The sequence below is a fragment of the Antennarius striatus genome, chromosome 4, assembly GCF_040054535.1.
Source record: "Antennarius striatus isolate MH-2024 chromosome 4, ASM4005453v1, whole genome shotgun sequence".
In the NCBI taxonomy this organism is placed as follows: domain Eukaryota; kingdom Metazoa; phylum Chordata; class Actinopteri; order Lophiiformes; family Antennariidae; genus Antennarius; species Antennarius striatus.
This window is the reverse complement of record NC_090779.1, coordinates 9,484,740-9,508,480: the sequence shown is the minus strand read 5'-3', so window position 1 is coordinate 9,508,480 and position 23,741 is coordinate 9,484,740. Positions and strand designations below refer to the sequence as shown.

At 41.5% G+C, this 23,741-nt stretch overlaps 1 protein-coding gene across 1 annotated transcript in view; it reads left to right on the top strand.

The window, feature by feature from the left end:
- Window positions 1-2,390: 2,390 nt before the first annotated feature.
- The window catches only part of otud7a (OTU deubiquitinase 7A), a 31,720-nt gene continuing 10,369 nt past the window's right edge, over window positions 2,391-23,741 (top strand). The window contains exons 1-8 of the mRNA XM_068314101.1: window positions 2,391-2,517; window positions 15,092-15,211; window positions 17,392-17,545; window positions 20,205-20,390; window positions 20,469-20,687; window positions 22,217-22,318; window positions 22,516-22,643; window positions 23,227-23,339. Coding sequence (XP_068170202.1) covers window positions 17,461-17,545; window positions 20,205-20,390; window positions 20,469-20,687; window positions 22,217-22,318; window positions 22,516-22,643; window positions 23,227-23,339 — 833 coding nt within the window. The 5' untranslated portion in view covers window positions 2,391-2,517; window positions 15,092-15,211; window positions 17,392-17,460. The remainder of the gene's footprint in view (window positions 2,518-15,091; window positions 15,212-17,391; window positions 17,546-20,204; window positions 20,391-20,468; window positions 20,688-22,216; window positions 22,319-22,515; window positions 22,644-23,226; window positions 23,340-23,741) is intronic.

Below are 23,741 nucleotides of genomic sequence, written 5' to 3'. Positions count from 1 at the left end.
ACAGCGGTTCACCCAAACAGCTCCATACAAACACACAAGGAGCTGGTCAGCTGTGGGGGTTTGGTGGAGGACATGGATTATGATTTTTTTTGTTGGATTTTTTTCTTTGGAGCACCACTCCACTCCAGGACTACAAAAAGCAGGTGTTATCTGAAAGATCAAGCTACAGTATGAAACTCCCTGCACTTTGTACAGGACGATGGACCTTCAGCAAGTACTGCTTTTGCCTTTTCACTACAGGACAATAGACGCTTGATTGACTTTGGTTGTCAGCTGTCTTATAGCAGCTTTCTTCTGTAGCATATTTATAACTGTCTGTCTCTTTGTAACATTGAGTTGCTGTTGTTTTTAAATAGCATTTTTGCATACACCTGGAAACCAGATAGATTACACAAATCAATATGTCGATTTTGTATGCATACCAGTGTAGCCCTGGAGGTGATCTGCTGTGTCCCAGTGACTAACGGTAGTTCTGTTCAAGATGAAACATTAGCAGACGTAAACCTTACCCTACAACTGTGGTATAACAATTAGATAATGTTAGCGGTCAACAACATTTATGAGCAAGATCCAATTGCATTAAATAGCGATACAAAGCTACAAAGCTATATTTGTAACAAATGTTCACACATATACAGAATGTACAGGTTTTATAGTTGATATTACAAAAGTACCTAGATACTTTAATTTCATAACTTCTTTGTTGTGTAGGAGGTGATCACAAAACCCCAAAATGTTAATTTTATGGGTGAATATTATATAATATACATTTTTATATAATGGGTAGACTGCAGTAAAATAGCTATCTGCATGTGTGATGTCCATCCCACATGTCTCAAGTGTGTAAGGTGTGACTGCAAGTGTGCTGTATGGTATTATTAGTGGGTAAAACATGTCTACTCGTCATCAGCCATAATATTATTTAGTTGATTAAAAACTATGATTTTTTTTGTACTTCTTGAGATACAACTTCTGGGTGTTCTGTCACAATCAGTCAAAAATCATTAATTGACCAATTAGATATTCATAAAGCAGAAAGACAATGGATATCTAGGGCCTCATACATCATTTGTAGCCATTTTAGGTGCAAATAGATTAATGGCGAGTGAGGAGGCAGTACTGTATTTTAATAGTGGATAGTCCTGGTCGATACTTGAGAAAAACAAAGGTGATAGCAGTGATAGAAACTTGTGCCTCTTTAGAGTCTTACTTCAAGCAAGATGCCTGAGCAATATAGCTTAGATTAGAAGGAGAAGTGTGCTGGTGTCCATTTTTAAGAGCAAGGGAGATGTGCAGAGTTGTGGCAACTACAGAGGAATAAAGCTGATGAGCCATACAATGAAGTTATGGGAGAGAGTAGTGGAAGCTAGACTAAGGGCAGAAGTGAACATTTGTGAGCAGCAGTATGGTTTCATGCCAAAAAAGAGTACTATGGATGCAGTATTTGCTTTGAGGATGTTGATAGAGAAGTGCAGAGAAGGCCAAACAGAGCTGCATTGTGTTTTTGTAGATCTGGAGAAAGCTTATGACAGGAGAGGAACTGTGGTATTGTATGAGGAAGTCTGGAGAGGCATTGTGATCTGCAGTGAGAGCAGGGAACAGGTGGAGGAGAAGCTAGAGAGGTGGAGGTTTGTCCTGGAAAGGAGAGGAATGAAGGTTAGCCGCAGTAAGACAGAGTACACGTGTGTGAATGAGAGGGACCCAAGTGGAAGAGTGAGGTTACAGGGAGAAGAGATCAAGAAGGTGGAGGTTTGGACATGTTCAGAGGAGAGATAGTGAATATATTGGTAGAAGGATGCTGAGTTTTGAACTACCAGGCAGGAGGCCTAGAGGAAGACCAAAGAGGAAGTTTATGGATGTAATGAAGGAGGACATGAAGGTAGTTGGTGTGAGAGAAGAGGATGCAGAAGACAGGGTTAGATGGAGGCAATTGATTCGCTGTGGCGACCCCTGAACGTAAAAGTCGAAAGGAAAAGAAGAAGAAGAAGCAATAAATATGAATTAGGCATTTCACGGCTAAATATAAATAAAATATATTTTGCTGGTTTTATAGACTGCTTTGTAGACTGCCTTGTGAGGAAACATTTTAATTGATTTGCTATTACTGTACTGTTGATTGAGTTACTTTATCAACACTTGTAGTTTACAATTCAGAGTTACGTGAGTATTTTATAACCTCATAATATATTAATATCTTTGTTGTGTGAAGTGTTATGCCACAGAACGCCACAGTCCTCTTTAAATAATTTCGAAGGGGGTTTGTTGTATGAGCACAGCGGCCTCTAGCGGCCGATCTCAGGACGTGAACTCGAAGGCGCGTGCCTTCCCATAGCCCTTCAGCTGTGACGTCACGCGGCAGCGTCTGGCTGGGGAGGCGTGGCTTTGTTCTGCTGCAGCGGAGAAACATGACATGGGGATGAGCGAGAGAGAGGGAGTGAGACAGCCTGATAGGAATTAACGGTTCGTCAGAGGTCTGGACTGAAAACCAGAGGATGGGGAGTAATGACTGAAGGAACGGTAAGAGACGAACACGTTCTTTTTGGGTTTTTTTCATTCACTCACAGCGCGACAGGTCGATAAACGTCTCGTTTGACAGCGAACACAATAGGCTACCACTGCAGACAGGTGCACCTGTCTTTTTTTTTACCAGAACGCGCCTCGATGCATTCAACTTCAGGTTCCGGTAAAATAGCTTTTTATTTTAGGTCGAAGGCGCACCGAGGCCACAAATCTCTCCGACGTTTTGGGATGAAACCCAACCGGAACCACACAGTCAAATGATGCAAACCTGTATGTGGTCTGTCTGCTTAGTCACAGACATTTGTGATGTAGGAACCTACAAAGTAATCCGTGTCAGCTGAGTACATGTTGTGATGGGACAAATAAATAGCATACTAGCTTATTGAGGCTATAATACACAGAAGGCTTCTGCTTCCTTTGCAGACATGAGATATTAACCCACTATTTTGGACCAGATATCCAAACATTGTGATGAAACACTCAACAGCTTCACGGTCCATGTAGTAAATCACGTTATTTCTGTCTCATCTATCAGAAAACCTTACATTAACTGCAAGCACATTGTGGTGTCATCCAGATTTGGTCTGGTTTTAATCATCTGGTTCACAGGATGTCACAACTGAGCCTCTCTGTAGAGACAGAGGGCCACTAGTTCATTGCTTTGGTATGTTTAAAACCATATTTGTTGAAGACTTACTTTAACTGGTGTTCATTAAATGCATCATTAATGTCAAATTGTATTTTTGCTTCATACAATTACAGTGAAATAAATTTTTACACAGTTTCTCCTTGCCCTTCTGAGAGATGACGATTTACAATTCAATCAGCTGTGTAATCTAAATATGGATTATTTAGCTATCTATGATCCCTGTCTTCATGCTTCACCAGGGTTTGTGTGACAGAAAGTTGATTTGGGGACAGTTTTGAGTTGACAGGGCAGGAGATAGAAAGCGAGGCTGCCAGGCCAAGCCAGCTTCACAGAGGGCTTCGGTGCAGCCGGGCGCTGGGGAGACGGTGCTTGGCACCTGATCAGTTATCACAGTGAATTCTGTTCCTGTCAGTGGCATTTAGCTCCAGAAAAGCAGAGCAGAGATGACGGCTGTTGTTGAACCCAGTTGGGCTTTCATGTCAGTGTTGCTGAGCCGCTTTATCAAACAGCTTCTCAGCTGATACAAAATGACATGCTTTTGCAAACATCCGCGCTCACGCACCCACCTAACTTCATAAACCGAAGCATCCAAATGTACTCCTGCATTAAATATTGTTATTAAAGTAACATTTTAAGATTATGTGTGTTTTGCAGCAGAAGCCCCATCAGCAATGATGATTTTCACTGGTGTCATTATAGATGAATCAAAGAACAATCAAAATAAATCATCTTGCAGATCCTGAAATGCTCTCAGTCCCCTAAAAGTTTCCTCCAGAGGACATGATCGAGTCAAGTGGCAGTGGTAATCATGGTCCAATCACTGTATGTTCTTCAGACATCTCCACAGATGGGGAGGCGATGTGAAGTGTTCCGTCTGCAGGCAGTGGGAGGTCAACTGGAGGCCACAGAGACACACACAGGGGCAAACATGTGGAGGGTGGTGGGGAGAGATGTGTGTGCTGGTCCTGGTGTAGCTTAAATACTTCTGGGGAAATTTGAAAAGCATTGGTAACATGAAGTCTTAAATTATTATTATTATTGGGTCATAGAGCTGTAGTTAATACACTGATATTCTCTTTCATGTTGTGGCAACACCACTGAGGTGTTGTAATAAATTAACTGCAAAAACAATCTAAAAATAATTTCAGAACGTTTTCTATTCAGAACATTTTTGCAGTGAGTCCAGATTTGGCATGACCTACACCTGTAGGAAAGCCTGGACTTCTAGCTTTTTTGTATATTTTTGACAGTGGAACAGGAAAATTAAATTTGAGCCACGATGAGGAAACCCATGAGTGAGGCAAACCACAGTGGCCTTAATGGGAAGACCAGATTGAAGTGTCATTCAAATAAACATTCCCACAAACACTTTCTCTCCCTTTCAAGAGGGAATTTGTGAACATTACATTAAAAACAAATCCAGACTTTCTTGAAGTTAGCCTTTAATGGAGCTTAGAAAAGTTTTATGACTTCAGAATGAAACTGTTTTGGCTGTTTATTGTGTGTGTTATTAAAATAGAAAGAAACGTCCCAAGCCACGCCGCTGGCATTTGTGGTTTCAAATTGTTGAGTCAAGATATTGAAAACAAAATGATGATGTAAATAACACATGATGCATTTGTGCTTCTGTAAAAATAATGGAATTTACAAAAGAGATACACAAACACACTCTGATTAAATACAAATCTAACTTTTAGAACTGCAATGTGATAGCCAGGCTTATAATAATATTTGTGTGTACTAGTCCACCGCAAAGATATTACAATATAATACAAATAGCAAGCAATTATGTACCATTTTCCCCAGTTGAGCATCTTGTCTGAAATTAAACTTACATCACCACTGAGAAAATGTACAGTATTTTTCACACCATAGGGCTGACTGGACTATAAGGCGCACCTTCAACGAATGGCATTCTAAAAGCCTTTTCATATATAAGGCACACTGGATTATAAGGCACACTGTCAGTTTTTGAGAAAATTAAAGTCTTTTAGGTGCGTCTTATAGTGTGGAAAATACTGTAATCGTAGGTTGTATGTTGACCCAAACCGCAGCAGGAGTTAGATGTCATGTTTTCAGAAGTAGCATTTGTGTACACATTGCATACATGTGTATACACGTAACTGCATCTCTGGCACTTCATATGCCTGCTGAGTCTTGCACCAGGCTGACTGTTGAGCACGTCTGCCTCCGTAACATCCTCTCCACGAGGCCGGATGGGCACTGCCAGCCCCTATCCTGCCTGGAATCAGCAGGGGAGCAGTTTCTAAATCAAACAGAACGCTGTAACACAGTATACCCTCAGTGACTCAATTTAGATTCATGTGGGCCCACAAGCGTGGTCATTTTTACTCATTCAGAAAAAAGAGGTCAGGCCTCTCTTCTCTGCAGAACCCAGCTGCATTTGTTGGAAACTCACTGTATCTCCATTTTGTCTCACTTCGTTTCAAGTGAAGGAGGCGTTAGGAGGAAATGCAGGTTAGACGCAGAGCTGTTGTTCATCTTGTTTTGAACGTCATTGATTTTCTTAAGTAGAGATAACAAAAGCATCGCTGTCTGTCATTGTCAGCACCTTCTGTCACATGTCATCTAATGGTTAACAAAAATCCATTCTTGGATTGTCGGGTCGGAAATGCGTTTTCTGATTCTCAGCTGTAAAATGTTCCTCATTTCTTGTTTATCTGACGAAGCTTTGCAGGAAAACAACGTCACCATCTGTTAATGGTCACACGGTTGTTTGTAAGCTGTACATTCATTCGTGTTGGAGGTCTCTGATTGTTCACCCTGCAGCTCATTTCCCCGTATTGCTCTGTCTATGCCTCTCCCATTTACAGACAAATTGTAAATACATAATGGGGGGGGGGGGGGGGGGGTTGAACCTCATTTGACACTTCTACCTTGTCAATTAAAAAAAAAAAATTCTGAAAGACAGAGCTGCTGGTAATAATTACTCAGATTGTAGTAAGATGAACAAGATCTCCTCCTGACACAGTTTTTCTATGAGAATTTTTCTTCAATCAAAAAAGAGGAACATCATTTGTCATTGCACTAAAATAAATGTTGGTTACTGATTCCTGCCTAGTATGACACATCTTTCCTCCGCATTTACCCACACCCACTGAACGCCTTGTCTATGGGAGTGAATGAAGCCGGCTTTGAAAATATCACACAAGAAAAAATTGTTTTTTTCCATTTGAGAGCCAAAATTAAAGTGTATGTCAATGATATTCAAATGATTAAGCCCTCCAAATAAGAGTTAATATACTGTATTTTATTTTGTCCCTTCTGGTCATGTCGAGGATGCAAGCGTCCGATTTATCGTATCTGCTTTGTTTTGCGGCGTCCATTAACTGTTGACTTGTACTCTGGTTCTGGAGCATTCGTAGTGAAAATTTGGGTGTCAGTGGAAGTGGGCTTTCACTGTTGCCATTTAATCGCTCAACCAAACTGACCAAAGTAAAGTGCCAGTAGCCATTTAGGTAGGTCCTGTGGTTTAGATCAGGGTAATTTGTAGCATGTGGGGAATCATCTGTTGTTTATCATGTGTGCTGTATTTTAAAGTCTTGATTCATACCTTGGTATTTTTCCTGTGGAAATTCAACTTACTTCTCACAGAAGTCAGCAGTGAGGCTAATCATCTTCACAGATATCTTGTATTATTTTGAAAGCATGCATGTGTCCTCAATACTGGAAAACTACAGAATGCAGCGTTTCGTTGGGGCTATATATGAAGATAATGGATGATAATAACGACTTCTCCATCCAACCATTGTTGGAACTGCTCAACATATGCAGGGCAGCGGGGGCTGCAGCTTATCCCGGCTTGACATGGAGTGAGATGGGATACACCCAAGACTAGTCATGAGTTCCTCATGTTGTCTACGCACCTTAGACAAACAACTATTCACACTTACATTCCAATCATTTGTTTATCTGTGGACTGTGGGGGGAATCTAGAATCAGCATTGACTGCCACAGGCAGCAGCTCCACTTTTCTAGATCCACGCTAAGAAGGCTGTCGCCATGAGGTGACAGAACTAACCGCTGTCTGCCTCTGTCACCAAGTCCCAGTGTAAAATCAACCTATTCAGGTTCATGAACTGTACTGCAGAGAAAGAATTGTGTTCAAATCTGTAATGATACAAAACTCTCTGCTGTAATTGTAAAATTACTTTTATGAGACTTCACCCGCTGACAAACTACACCCTTCGTTGCAATGGACCACCAAAGGGTCTGAAAAAGCAGCTGCAGACAGAAGGAAGAGCCGTACCCTGCCAGAGATTACAATACTGTACTAGGTAACCAGTGCAACAGCAGTGAAAGATCCCTCCAGGTGTTGTCCTCAAAAAACTCATTGTCTGACTCAGGATCCTGCAGGTTTGTGTGAGCTTTCTGGTGTGTTTTCTCTTGAGATGCTGAATTAAAAATAAGGTTACTTGAGTGTACATTTACAGTGATATGCAAACCCATATGTTTGACTATACTGTATATGTATTCCCCACATGTACAGTACTAAAAAGCCACAACTGTAAACGAAGTAGACACAGGGCCATTATGCACTGCTTTGCACTAAAAGCTGTTGTCATGTTGTACTTGTATGTTTGAAAAATAACATTATCCGGTCGACAAGAAAAGAGGAGCTGCCGAATAGCTGCCCATTTTAGCTGCGTGCATGCAGTTAAGTGAAAGTCGTAAGAAGTACATTTCCGACATGTCCCACATGAACCAAAAAAATCATAAAATAAATCTTTCACCTGTAGTAGTATTTTGAAAAATGTAGACCACTGTCACCCTCATCAGCTCAGCCAAACGCCAGACATAGCTGTGTGTTTCAGACTACACTGTGACAATATATAGCGGCCCATATTTTGATCCACGTCACTCCACACACAGATTTCACAATCATAAATATGTTCAATTTTGGGGGGTTGTCTCCCGTGTGTTAGAAAATGTTACAAATCATGTTTGTTATAAGAAAAGTTAGTTTTAAAATCTTGGATTTGCCCCTTTATCTTGGGTGTACAGTTAAATTTGATTGGCTTGTTGTTGACCCAAGCCCCACCCCTTAAACAAACAAACTTTAGCACCGTATTTAAATGTAAACTTCTCCCAAAGAACCAACCAAACGGACAAACTAAACTACTTAAACACTAGCTATCAGTGATGTCCAGGTTAAACTATCTACCTTATATCATACTAACAGACATTTTTGACAGAAAAGTGCGAGAAAGTGAGTGGAAGCAAGCAATTGATTGTGTATGCTCATCACATGAAAAGGATGCCCTTCGTCAGCACGAACACCTTCTGGAAGGCTTCAGTGTGTTGGTTAAGCTTCTTGCTTAACGCTCCCTATCACCTTGTCATCAGTGATATATTTACATCATTATTTATGATCCCCCAGTAACTTTTCTGGTTATTTATATTATTCTTTATGTTATTGTTTTTTTTTTTTAACCTGTATTTAACCATGTAAATCAATTGAGAACCAACAACCTTTTATAATAACAACCTGGACAAGAGGCAGCATTAAAAAAGCAGCACAAAAACAACAAATACCCATTCATACAGAGAGCACAATGAAACATGTAGAATAGTAAAATGCTCCATATCAAAAACCCAAGTAGCTAAAAGCGGGTCACTGATCCTGCGCCCCTGCATGTAGTAAAGGCACTGATTGGAATAAACGTGTGGATCAGTTAGATGGATTTATGACTTGTAGGGTAAACACTGAGGCTGGGCGTCAACACAGATATACAAACATAACTTGGTGGCAAAATTTCTCCGGTCGACGGATACCTGTGATGCATGTGATTGGTCCACTATGTATCAGATAGATACACACCATAAAGCCTGTGGTTTGGGGAGGTTAAGCACAAGGTGTTTGATAGGAGATCATTAACTTCAACACTGTAAAAGTGTATTTGTGTAAAAGTTATGTAAATATATAGAGAGGGCTGGTGGTAGGATTTTATCTAACTTGAATGTACCTAATAAATGCTGAATGAAATATTCTATTAGTATTTGTTTCTTTAAAGGTACTGGTGTTAGTAATGGTATATCATTATCAACATTTTAGTAACTCAGCTCTAGTAACTCAGTCTAAGCAACACCACATAATTCATTCCACTATCATTTCAAAATCTGTCTTCATCATCAGTTGTGTATGCCTAATCAACACAAGTATGAGTTTCCAGGCTTCACAAACCAGAAAAAATGGACAATTACAAAACCTCTAACTCCTGTTTACCATGGTAACGACAGGAGAATCAGTAAGTTTGATAGCAAGCCCATAGATTAATCTCCTGCACTTTCAAACAAAACCTGAAAGGCTGTCTAGGAACATTGATGTCCCTCAGGCGCAGTGCAGATCTTAACCTGACCACTTCATCATTAATTGAAATTTACCTCAAATATTAATATGATGTTGCATTTAGTGCAAATTGACAACAACCCCCACTGCATGCATATGATGTGCTGGCAGAGTGCAATTCAGCAATGAGATGCAAAGTGACATTATTGCTTCAAGCAGCATCTTTCTCACAGCATGAGGGGCTGCTGCACAGAAGTCTGGCTTTTTCTTCAAGTTTCCAGAATAATTACGAGTAAGACAGACTCTGTCTAGAGGTCAGTACAGGATCAGCAGCTCAATGTGTTTCTGCAGCACAGGGTGTTTGACTGACATGCAGCAGACTGTCCGTCCATCTTCTTGGTGTTCTCTCTCTCGACTCAGGCTCAGTGTTTTTTAACACGGTGTCGGACCGGGGGTTTGTAAGGTCGTGGCTTATGAATAAGTGTGTCTTGATTGCGAGGGTGGAGGGGGCATCCCATAAGTGAGTAGAGCAAACTGGTGCCGGGCTTCCATTGATGCACATTACCTTCATACAAACACACACATTTACATGCATCTGCAGCTGCTGTACTGTCAACACAAGTGAGGCATGTTCACAATGACCACAAGTACAAACTTGTCATTGTGGTTACCGGAAGAAGGGGAGATTGAGGCTGACTGACTAATGTGAAGGCTGAATTATAAGTGCTGCTTCCACCCTGCATTAAAATTCACTGATTGAATCTCGTGCTCTCAAGCAAGGACTTTGAAACGGTGGAAGTGCTTAGTTTGTAGATTTACATTCTAGTATTGTGTTCCTTGAACTCGCGGTGCCGTTTGAATGTTCTGCGTTAAGAAGCACACATATGGATCGTGATGGACCATACAAAACAGGAAAAGCCTGAACCTTTGGATTTTTGCTCATGTGACTTTTCAGTAATAAAATTACCTGGTAGTGGTTTTCATTTCTTATAAGTCGTCTTTCCTCTGACCAATGCTGAGACTTGACATTTCCACTGTGCACAGGCATGTGAATAAGCAGCGGATGACAATGAATGCCATCTTTTATTAGTTGTCCTCGGTGTTTTGGCAACCCTTTGTTGAAGCCTTTGCTCTGTTGGCTTTGAAGGGGGTAGATGCACAAACACAGTACACACATGCTGTGGTTCATGTCCTTGCACACACTTGTTCTCATGCGCTCCAGAGACGGGGATCACAGGGTGGTTATCTAGTAGTGCTGAACACAGCAGCATGAGCCTGATGGTGCTCAGTCCTGCTAACGGCAGCTCAGCTGATATGCCCACTGTTGGCCCTATTGAGCTGTTTATCCAATCCAGAATGTAAGATTTTATTCCCTGCCAGTCTGGAAGAATCCAAAACATTCTGTCCCACAGTTGAGGGATTAGCCTTTTTGAAGTTTGACTAAGTTCATTTATGTTTAAGCTGGCCCACATTGCCCACACTTGCAGGACAGGTCTCTTGGTTCTGTTTTGTGAACTGGTTTTAGGTCGTGTTGACTCCCATGTGAAAAACTGGGAAGCTGAGGATTGAGCATCTCTTTTTCATCACCTGTTTTATTTTTTTAAATCACGTTTTGTTGTTTTGATCACAACCTCAAGCCCACTGTTGGCTTTTGTGATGTCCCCTCCATGAATATGACATAGGAGGAGAATATGACATAGGGTTCTATCAATTCCTAGATGGCGTAATTTGTTTGGGAATTTAAACATTTTATTGAAGAATTTATAATTGAACATTTTCTCAGATTAAAGATCAAATAAATAATTAAGATTTGAAATTAACACAGATCTTGAATATTGTTTTTTGTCCTCATCAGTAAAATGACCCCGGTGACGGGGGATCCTGAGAATATGCTCGTTGTTTGCTTCAGCATGTCGCTTCATCTGCTCTTATGCAGCATCTGTGAGTCTTCGTTTTTGTTTTGTTTTAGGAGACATTGTCCACTTAGCAATCAGTAGAGAATACATTTGAAGAAAAAAAATATACTATACAGACTGAATATGGTTTTGTTGTCGAAGGGACAATTGTTTAAATTCAAAGGTAAATTCAATGAAAAAGCAGAAACTGGATTTAAAATTTTGGTCGGTATACAGATATTGTTCAATATAAAAAAATATCAACACCTCAGCACTGAAGCATTGAATGGCTGACAGTAATATTGATGAAACATGACTATTGTTGCTCTTTTATATTTTTCATTGTCCACTGGACGGGAAAATGTGACATGATGGAAATTGTTTCCTCTGTCAGGTAAAAAGAGTTTTTGGAATTAACTTATTTCGCTCTTAGAGGGGATTATTTATAGACCGCGTACCAGTTTACAACCTTCAGAATGTTATCATAAAATGAGATAACAAGACTATGAATGCATCAAACATAAATTAATGAAACCCAGCAGTGTGCTGAGGATGGATTTTCCCTGAACATCATCTGTCTAGTAAAGTCATAAATGTCAGTTCACATTTTAAATTCCCAAACAAATGTGCATGAACTCTCATTTGTAAAAATGTAAAAGTCCAATGGGAAGAAGGCTTTTAAAGGCTTAATCAAGAACATGAGTGGAAATACATATATTGCTCTTAATCTTGGTTTGCATTAATGCTATCTGCTACCGGACTATTTCCCAGTTCTGGGGGAGATGTAGTGCAAAGAGTTTGTACATTATGTTCACCTCCCACCTGCTGTGTGCCTGCCCTGCATGTGGGCGATCACTGCTCACTGTGGAGACAGTTATCTCAGCTATAACTCATCCTATTACTCAGAAATGGCTAAGTATGCACATCATGGAAAGAAGGACCAATGGAAATCTGCACAAACCAACAATCTGTTGATGAGAAACCATTCGTTCAGTATTTTTCCAGTGAAATCTGAAGCATTCACACAGTAAATGATGAAAGCAGTTATGATTAAAAAAATATCTTTTTACACTTCTGTTCAGCCAACTAGTGTACTGGTGGTTACAAGAAACAAAGTCTCAAATAGATTTTAAGCACAGAAAAGGAAGCAGTGGGCGTGGAGCTGTTCTACAGTGTTAAGATGAATATTGTTTGGTGGTTTGGAATTAAATTTCTTTGAGGTAGAATCAAAAACAAGCATGTGTTTGTGTTGGGTTTTTTTTTTTTACTCTTTCAAATTGATTCTTCTTCAGTACCTTTTTTTAAACGCCGCTTTTAAGAAGTCACACTGGTGCAGTGATTGTCTTGCGCTACAGAGCACTGCAGTGACTGGCTGTTTATAATGACTGAGCTTAACACACAATATATATATATATACATTTTAAATGTCATTGTGTAGCAAAGGCACATAATTTCAACGTGTGGTTTTTTTTTTTAGAAAAAAATTACAGTATTTGAGTTTGCATGAACGAAGCACTTCTGATAGGTTTGATCAGATGTGAAATTACTTTTACAAGTCATTTGAGGTTCTTCAATCTCATCATTGCTGAGTGCAAAGTGATGCTGGGGGAAGAATTCAGTCGTCCATCTGAATGACGATTATGAAATGAGTTGTATTTAACTGTTCGTGGTCTACACGTGGGTCGTGAGTGCAATAAGAAAAATGCACAACTGAACCTTTTCTGTTTCTTTTGCTTCAGTGGTATAGAAGGATTGAAAGAGAGCAACAGCACCTTAAGCAGAAGCTGTTTGAAAGACCATATGATCAGAGAGATGGAGCCGGCAGCCATGGTGGGATGGTCATCTGTGACCCAGTTATAGCATCACACACAGTGACCAATCACGGATATGAATGCCTGCCAGCATTGTTACATCACTTGAATTGTTTTTGGGGGGTTTTTTTGTGGTTTTTTAAAAATCTGTTATATTTTTACTTTTAATTTTAGGTTAGTCATATAAAGTATTGAAAATATTCAAATTGTTAACTTTAGTTCAAAGCATATGACCATATGCAGATGCATGAGAGTTAAGGGGTGAGATTCAGGGATTTATTTTTACTGTGACAGGCAAAGACACATCTAGCACACAGGTAATCAATCAAAATCCAAGCATAAGGCACGTTGAAGTAATCAAAGAACAAATCAGACAAGAATTGAGCATTTCACTGATCCTCCTAAACAGAAAAAAATAAAATTCATGACTGATACTCACAATCTTTACACGGAACAAATTCAGCAAAGCTGCAAATTTCAAGATGTGACAATCCCCAAATGACAACATACCAGTTAACAATCCCCTAATGTAACAGGAGGTCAAAACAATACAAACCAAACTGGGACAGATTACCTCAAAAATAGGCCTCAAGTTTAATTTGATCCCAGAAGGAGCCCACGTTGTCACAACCCACCTCCAGGCTGAACAAAGTAGGAAAGAAACCAGCATTTGTAGTTAAAGTAAGTTTGTTTTAAATAAATACATAAAAGCAACTAAAAGTGGAAAACAAGTGTCCGGTTTTACACACGAAACCCAACAGGTGTGCATCTCATGACTGGTCCTTTCATTTTACTTCCTTTGATAGTTTGGTATCTCTGGACTGATTTTTTATGTCAGTTTCCTCACATTAACCTGTGGTGTCTTTGTTGGAACCTGCTGTGATAGAAAATGTAGACATACAGTACACACACACACACACACACACACACACACACACACACACACACACACACACACACACACACACACACACACACACACACACACACACACACACACACACACACACACACACACACACACACACACAAAGCATATTTCTATTATTATTTATTGTTTTATTGTGAATTGTGTATAAAGCTGAAGGCCAAATTTCAGTGCCACTTTGAAGAGTTTGATTTTAACTCCTGAGCCAAGGAGGCCGTCTTCTCGCTGAGCTGGTGTGATCCCCAGAGACAGTGGCAGAATATGCTCTAAATTTCCACTGTTCCTCCTTGTGTGTCGCTACTCTTTCACTCTCTTAGCACTGCTTCCATGTGGGTTAGCCTCCACACACCACGTAAATGACGTCTCTGCTCGCTGGGTCACGCAGGATCAACCTTTTCAGCATCAGCATGTTTGCATTTCGTTATGTAAAAGCAAACGTCACGGCGCTAGCGCTGCACTTTCCTTACCACGTCAGTGTTTGGATTCGCACACACACACACACACACACACACACACACACACACACACACACACACACACACACACACACACACACACACACACACACACACACACACACACACCTGCAGTGTGACAAACTGAAAATATGATGATGTTGGTGGACTGTCAGAAGGTGGAGCCTGTGTCTGTCCTGCTGTTAAGTAAACTTTCATCCACTTTAAGCTGTTTGAGGAAATGTTGATGAGCATTTACAAAGAGATGAGGCTGATTCCTAGGGTTCTGACATCTGAAACTTGTGAGGCAATAATTTATTGTATAACACCTTTTTTTTGGTGAAACTGCTCCAAAATCAGGAAATTTACAGAGACATCTAAATGACAGGTGGTTATTTGCACATGAAGACCGATGCACAATCTCAGGAATGTGTTTGGTTTCACAGAAGCTTCAGTCAGCGTGTGGATAAACTTTCTACATCAAGAAGATGACTTTCAGTATTTGTGTTTGTGTGTGTTCCAGAGCTCTCTCCATCCCCGGTGTCTTCCTCTCCTCTGAGTCATGGACTAGAGCTGCATCTGGTCCTGACAGTCCTGTGGTCATCAGATGGCTTCTCAACAACCCTCAGCAAATCTGAAGAAAGTATGTCACTAAAAACTCTGAATCACAATCAGCTTTTTCTCTGACAACTACATATATTTAAGAAGAGCTTTTAAACCTCACAAAATCACTGGAAGGATCCTGTTATTGTAGTAATATTAATAATAAGGTTGTTTTATATTTTAATGTGATAGACGATGTACAGTCTGTACAGTCACATAAACTGCTCTGGTCAGAATTACGTTACACGTTTTTGTGTTGTAAGCTGTCACCCTGTGTCGTGTGTCAAAGGCCAATTTTAAGTTTTGTGTTTAAAATCTTTTTTGTTTAAGTTTCCTATGTGGTGAAATGACGGCACAAAAGAGTAAAATTGAAAAATGTGAGGAAAGTAACTGATTACCCACCACTGCTCCTGGTGTTATAAATGGTCAGAATTATACCAAAGATGGATTCATTAATTATTGAGAATTGTGCAGTATTAGTGTACGACTCCCCTCACATCTGGGTAACATTTGCAGAAAACTACAGTTCCCATGGTATATAGCTATAGCACATTTTATCTTCTAGTCTATTCATGAGATCTGCTGAAAAGAGGTAAATTATGGAACTCCTTTATTATTGTAATCAGATCTTTTTTTATTCACTATCTTTTCATAATACCTTCATATTCTGTCCAAGCCTGATCCATTATGTGTGTCACAGATATCCAAATTGTTCTTATAATTAACAGGAAGCTGGAAAGGTTCCTCCAACCAACATGATTTTATGTCATGTAAAAAAGCACGCATTAAGGTGTTTCTTAACCGTAATTACCTCCCACTGGGAAAACAATCTGAAAGGGGCTGTTCTAAAGGGAAGAGATGAGGTTGTGACTTTAATATTCAGCTCTTTCACCATTAGACTCAAGGCGTCGTTGTGCTTTAGACTGGCAGACTACGATCCATACTGAGTCAAGAGTGTAACATACACTCTAGTAACTCACAAAATTTACTGCAAGCGACAGCCTGTAAGTGAAGTATGTCAGCTCGTCTTTATTAAAAACATTTTATAGTTGTCAAAGAAAGACTTTTGGTTGAAACAGCTCAAGCTGTGTTTCCTGTATTTTAAACTACGTTTAGATTCTCACAGTTCAACAATGCAGAGCAACACAAGTGGCTGACAAAAACTAGGTCAGCTAAACTGTGGCTTAAGTGCAGCTTTGAATCATTAAAAATGTATACAATAAAGACTAAAGTTGCTTGGTGTTAAGCAAAGGTATTATTCCATGTCTTTTAGTTGTTGTTGTTTGCTTTTTTTCATTAAAAAAAAAGTCTGAGCGGATATTTCTGACATTGATCCGTCATGGCTGGTAAGAAATATGCTACAACATTTGCAGTGGGAGTAATCCACTAATATCTTTCAGCCTTGGGGAGCCGGAAACTTCACCATTTGAAACATCACCTCAGTTTAGCGTCTCCTGGTTCATGACGCTCATCCAAAACCTGACTGACAGTCGTGTCTTCAAGCTGTTTGGCCAAGACTTGGAACTTGTACATAATATCCAGCACGTCACCAAACCTCCGGTCTGTGCGCAGGAGGCTTGTTGTTGGAGCTGCAAACCTGTGGGTGTGTGTTTCTTTACTGACGGTGCTCTGTTCCCGTGTCACCCACACAGTGAACGCTATGCTGCACACAGACACTCTCTGGGCTGAAGGACTGCATCTTGTTTGTGGCCTAACAAGTCAATATTTGTTGATCATTGGAGCCGAAGTGCCACAGACATTTTCTCCAAGTAGAGCAGTGTGACATAGCCTGACACTGAATCACCCGGCTCCACAAACTGTCACCAGACATCCTCCTGTGCTGTCCAGCTCAGAGTCCTGAAGCTGGGTCGTGCTCAGACGCCCCGGTTGGCGCTCTGTGGCAGGAAGAGGGTTACGGTTGTTATGATCCCAGGCAGTCAGCCAATGGCTTTGGAGACAGGCAGGTGCATCCTGGATACAACCTCTGGCTGCATTGTTGATTTTAGGTCTGTTACTGGATATTCTGTTAGGAACGTTAACAAGAGCTGGGAGGGGCACTGGGAAAGGGACGCTGTTCGCATCTAAACGATCAGCTGTCTGAACCGTCACAGAGAGAGAGAGAGAGAGAGAGATGGGCTATCCAGATCTCACTTGTGTTAATGTCTGTTTACTGTGATGTGTGTTTAAAGCCTGCTGCTTTTTTCTTGTTTCCATTTCCAGATGAGATCGTGAAGGCTGGCGTCCACCAAGGCCACCGCTGCACCTTGGGCAGCGCACACACATGATCACATGACTCTGGACATGGACGCGGTCCTGTCAGACTTTGTTCGGTCCACGGGGGCAGAACCGGGTCTGGCAAGAGACCTGCTGGAAGGTAAGACACTAACGCTGTCCTGCAAACTCTAAACCAAACTGAAGCCGTGCCTTACAACACTTATTTGGGACTTTCTGCCTCCGATCGGCTCCTACGTGTTGTGTTGAGGTCACACTCAGGCAAAGAGAGAAAGGAGAAGGGAAAGGCTGTAGAGGTGGACTGGAGAGGAGCACGGCTTTCTGATTTAGAGGCCGGTGTGACGTTTTTACGACAGCCCTCCCCTGGGAGAGCTTTTGCCCATTCATAGGAACTCATTGAGGAACAGTGCACTGCTGGCTTTTATATAGCTTGTGTCCAGTGACACCTGGAAAATAATGACCAAAATAGTAAAGAAAAGCTACACGTATAATCTGGCTGATAATTAGAAGAGATTTTTAGAACCCATGAAAGTGATAAAATATCAATATTTGTTGTCACTGTATATTCCAGCCTCTCCTAAATGCGTTCCCACACTCACCACTGTGTTCCTCATCATGAACACTGGCAGATGTGGGAGCACTCAGGAGAGCAGCTATTTGATCAGATCAGATCAGAATAGGAGCATGGGATGTCTCTATATCCTGGTGTCATAATAATTTCTTGGACTTAATGAGATTTAAAATCAAGGACATTACTGATTTTAGACACAACAGAGACACAACTTCCAGGAGTGTGACTCACAATGGAAATGTGGACATGGTTACCTTATGCAAACATTTAGGTTTTTAGGCCATTTTTGAAGAGCTCTTAAAATTTTATACTGTACTGACAGACAGAAACAGTCTGAATGGTAATCAGAGTAAAAACAAAGGGACCAAACAATGCTCCAGTAAGTGTTTCGGCTTTTTTTTTACATGTTTTCTCTTCTACCTTTAGAGCATCGTCATGTTCTCCTTGCTAATCAAACCACTACCTAAAATATTTTTCACTCTCTGCATGTCATCGTGTTTTTATATTTTAAATTATTGACATGTTCTTCTTTTGGGTTTATTACTATAGTTTTTTTTTGTAATTACATTTAGCTCCTTGACATATTTATGCATTTATCCATATGTTTCTGTGGCATCTACACTCCCTGATGTGGTTAATAGTTAGAATTTTAAAATATTTCATTTCAGAATCAGCTCAAACTGCAGTGAGGAATTAGGGAACTATAGCTGCAAATACCGTTTTGGCTGCTTTGCAGGAATAAAAGCATGCTCCAATCAGACGTCCATTAGGGGATAAAATCCTCATATTTCTGGGTGTGTGTGTCCTGTAAATATTTTTTGTCTCAGTGTGTAAACTGTGCAGCTGGTGTCTGGTCTGATGAAAGCATTAAAATGCCGCAGGCTTCAAACAGGACGCTGCACTCAAAGACAGATGTGAGCAGGGATGTCCTGTTTTGCTATTAGCTTTCCAGAGCTGCATCGATCAGTGTGACCCTCTGGTCTGAGGATGGTGTGAGGGGCAAGCATAGACCAGCAGTTTGTGTACTGAAGGGTATTCTTTAACTTTTGTGGTCAAATTATTGCGAGCCATGATGAGCTTTTATTAGAGGAAACAGGAAAAAAAGGTCAGTAACCTAATTTGTGTGATTTTTTTTCAGTTGATAAATTATATAAAACACACACATAAAGATTCACTATGTGTGTCTGTGTGTGGAAAATCCTCTGACACAACTGGTGTCAAAGGCCTCTAATGAGAAAACAGCAGGTTGTGAAGCTGGTGTGGTTTTCTTATGCATTTTCATTCTCCAGATGAATTTTGTTCCTTTTGCGGCCCCAGCCTTTCCAAATGAACAGGCTGAAACAATGCCCTCCGTACCACAGTAATAGCAGGCTAATGGTGGAGCATTTAAAGATGGTGCATTAGATGCAAAGTGGCTGTGATGCTGGACCTCTAGTTGTTTTGTAAGTGTCCATAAAGCAAAACCGGTTTTGCATTGATTGCCGTGCGAGGCAGAGATTGGTCGAGTTTCACGTCCAGGCTGACGAGAACCGTCGTGTCTGGAAGTCAGGAGTGGAGAAGATATCATCCTGAAGGCCTCACACACACACATGGAGTCCATTAAAGGAGCCTGACTCGCAAAGATGCCGAGATTACAGGGAGACTGAATATCGTCCGTTTAGGCACTGATGTGAGTTTTACACAGACATCGTGAGAGGGCAGGTTTAGTTACAGTACAGCTAAGACGCAATTTATTGATCTTAAACCTGATCTCTGTTCCCAAACATCATTGTTTTGGCACCAGCCAGCCCCTACCTCTGTAGTCCTGATGACGCAGCACGTTCTACTCAGACGTCATCGTGTAGCATCGTTTCACATCTGCTTTATCTATAGACCACTGAACGATCTTGAATTTATTGGTATTTATTTCAAATATACAAAAATCTAGAGATCCTCTTTAAATCTACAAGTTACTTGCTGATACTTGACCTTTCCTGCTGCATACCCCTAAGGTCTTTTTACCCTAATTGCCATCACTCTGTGCTGCTGATGGAGTTATGTACCGTGAGATAGCCCTGTTTACCATAAACTGTGTCCTGTCTCAGCGGAAAAACAATGTTTAGAGGGTGAGAGCGTAGTATTAGCAAATGCACTCAAACGTGTTACATATTGTCACAAAACTAAAGAGTTACTCTCGATATTGATAATCAGCTTCGTGTGCAGTAACCACATTCTAATGTGTGACCTGCAGGTAAAAACTGGGACCTCAGCGCTGCTCTAAATGACTATGAGGAGCTCAGGCAGGTCCACACTGCCAACCTGCCGCAGGTCTTCAACGAGGGCCGCTACTACAAGCAGCCAGAGACACGTGACACGCCCACCCACATCAGCAAGATCGAAAGGCCGTGTGCACAGAAGCAGGAGGACAACGCACAAGGTGCGAGGCCGTTTCAGTGCTGTGTTATCACCTGTCCTCAGCTTGCCTCCCTTTCATCCGTTCACCTCTCCCATGCAGAGAAGCGTCTGTCCCGTGGGATCTCCCACGCCAGCTCTGCTATCGTCTCCCTGGCGCGGCTGCAGGTGGCCAGCGAGTGTACCAGCGAACAGTTTCCTCTAGAGATGCCCATCTACACATTCCAGCTGCCGGACCTCAGCGTGTACAGCGAGGACTTCAGGAGCTTCATAGAGAGAGACTTGATAGAGCAGTCCACCATGATGGCTTTGGAGCAGGCCGGTGAGACGATAGGACACATTATCTTCTATAATGGATACAGTCTATTATATAATAGCAATGATATGAGATATGTAACAGCATTCTGTGTGTTTTAAGACTTTCTGTATCGAGAAATGCAGCACATAGCGGCAGCAATGAGGAAGCATGCTTGTAAGACAGAGGGATGAGGCAGATCAGAGAAGCGGCAGCATCTGGAAGCAAAACACCAACTAATTCAAAGCATCCAGGTTCTCTAAGGATTCGTCTCCCAGCTGAATCTGTGAACCAGCAGGGAGAAACCAGTTAATGAAGTTTCACATCTTCCATCAGACTTACACACACACACACACACACACACACACACACACACACACACACACACACACACACACACACACACACACACACACACACACACACACACACACACACACACACACACACACACACACACACACACACACACACACACACACACAGCAGAGGCTGAAAACTTTGTTTCACTCATTTGCTCCAAATCTGACGACAGTCATCCAAGAAAAGCTTTGAGCAACTGAAATTCAATGACCTTCATACTTCTATAAGCTCATAAATATGTTTAATAGTGTTATGAATCCCTTTTTCAACAGGGACTTAAGCAACCAGAAGATAACATCTGATCTTTAGTGATAAACCGAGGATCTAGAGTTAAAATCTCAGCACCATCATGAATGTAATCCAAATAAGACACCTCACCATCTGTGGGTATCTACCCGAGTAGATACAAAACTGTGGATGTCTGCATAGAAGAAAAGATTAAGTGAAGTCCAACAAGCCAACCTATTCCTGTATTAATTATTATTATTCAACTGTGACAAACAGCGAGAATCCTAAAAATATTAAGCCCATCTACACTGGGGGCAAAACCATTCAGAGCTTCTTCTGTGTTTACTGTTGTTGAATAAATGATGCAGTCGGATCATCTCATGCTCAGAGCGGTGAGGCTGCCTGCAGTAAGCTGCTGTGGCGTCCCCCAGGGCCCCCCCTCGGGGGACGTAGGCTGAACTTGGAAGGAGCAGAAACCTGAGCTACTGTAAAAGCCGATGGACAAGGACGATAGTCTGCGACATTCCCTCTGCACACCAGCTCATCCACCCACCTTTTAGACCTCCAAAAGTTTCATGAATATTTGGAAACTTTGTGCTATAAATAATTTTTTAATCTTATTTCTCTCTAGTTTTCTGTTGATTTATTTTTCCCCTGCTGTAGCTGCTTTTTTCTTCTCTGAAAGTCCTTCCCTGAAGTCTTTTTCATCTTTATTGTGAATTATATTCCTCTTTTCATAGAATTGCAGGGCTGGACTGGTAGTAGATTTGGTTGTTGTCCTTAAAGACATCGTGCTGTACTACAAATTAACTTGCATCTGGAAACGTCACCAGTCGTTTTGTGTGTGTTCAGTCTGACAATTGTTTTGACTAAATTATACCTGTGTTCTTGCTGTGTGTGTGTTTTGTGTGTGTTTCTCAGCATGTACATAATTCATGGCTCCGTTACACCGTCCCTGTGTGCAGGTCGTCTGAATTGGTGGTCTACCATGTGCACCAGCTGTAAGAAGCTTCTTCCTCTGGCCACCACAGGGGATGGGAACTGTCTCCTGCACGCTGCCTCCTTAGGTGAGCTGCTTGTGTGCGCCACAGTATATTTAACATACGTTAGGACTAAAATATCTGTGTGAGACAATGTCACAGCTGTCTAATGAGAGTGTCAGCTCTGAGTCCCAAGTGCTGAATCCAGAGGAGGATGCATGGAAGAGGGGAAAGGAGACATTAGCAGGCATTCATGTGTGAGATGTTGTGTGTCTGTTGTTCAGGGATGTGGGGTTTCCATGACAGAGACCTAATGCTGAGGAAATCCCTGTACACCATGATGAAGAACGGAGCAGAGAGAGACGCCCTGAAGAGGAGGTGGAGATGGCAGCAAACCCAACAGAACAAGGAGGTATCCATGTCAGTGCATCCTCCATTCCTGTCTCACAGACAGGATGGCAACCGTTATGTGAGCCCAGGAGGGATGAGAAGTAGTGCAGCTAATGCCGTCAGCCCCTCCGCTCTTCTTCCCCCTTTTCTTGATGTAGAAGGATTAAAGTATTTGCCAATCTATTAGAAAAAATGGTGTCACCAAAGATAGCTCAGGCGAAGAACTAGTCCAGATGCTCATGTTTTAATAAATGCTCGAGGTGCTCTGGTTGTTTCGTGTTCGTAGATGCAGATACAGTGCATGTCAGAGTTGTGTTCTGGTTTGAATCTGACCAGTTACCTTTTCTCTAATTCTACGTTTCTCAGTTTACAGCAAAAAAAAAAATGTTGTTGAAGAATTACAGGTGTAGATGCATAAGGCTTCAGGAAATGCAGATGAAAATAGCAGAAATGAATAATAATAGTCACTGTGTGGGCGAACAGCAGCACGTGCTCATCAGAAAGCTCCTCTGTGTGTGTGTGTGTGTGTGTGTGTGTGTGTGTGTGTGTGTGTGTGTGTGTGTGTGTGTGTGTGTGTGTGTGTGTGTGTGTGTGTTTTTGTGCAGTCGGGGCTGATGTACACTGAGGAGGAGTGGGAGAGGGAGTGGAACGAACTGCTGAAGTTGGCCTCCAGTGAACCTCGAACTCACCTCAGCAAAAACGGCAACACCAGCGGAGGGTAAGATTTTTGATTCACACCCCCCACCCCCACCCCCCACCCCCACACACACACATACACATACAAAGCCTGCAAGCCTTCTTACACAGAACTCCCTATACATAACAAATGTTTGTTTATTTGTCTTTAACTCTATATCTGCCCCATGATCACTGTGGACTGACCAGCAGTGAGTTGTCACACATCACACAACATGCCCCTGCTGCTGGGTTTCTCGAGGCCTCTCAGACTGCTGCTTTTTCAGACTGCTTCTTTGAATTCGTAGCATCATTGAAGCTGTGGCGTGAGACTGAGCCCTCCTCTGGCAGCCAGTGGCACTACAGTAATCATTTCTGCAGCCTCTTCTGAGCTGTGTTCGCTGACATGATTCGTGCACCCCCTGTTGCATAAGCAGCTATGAGT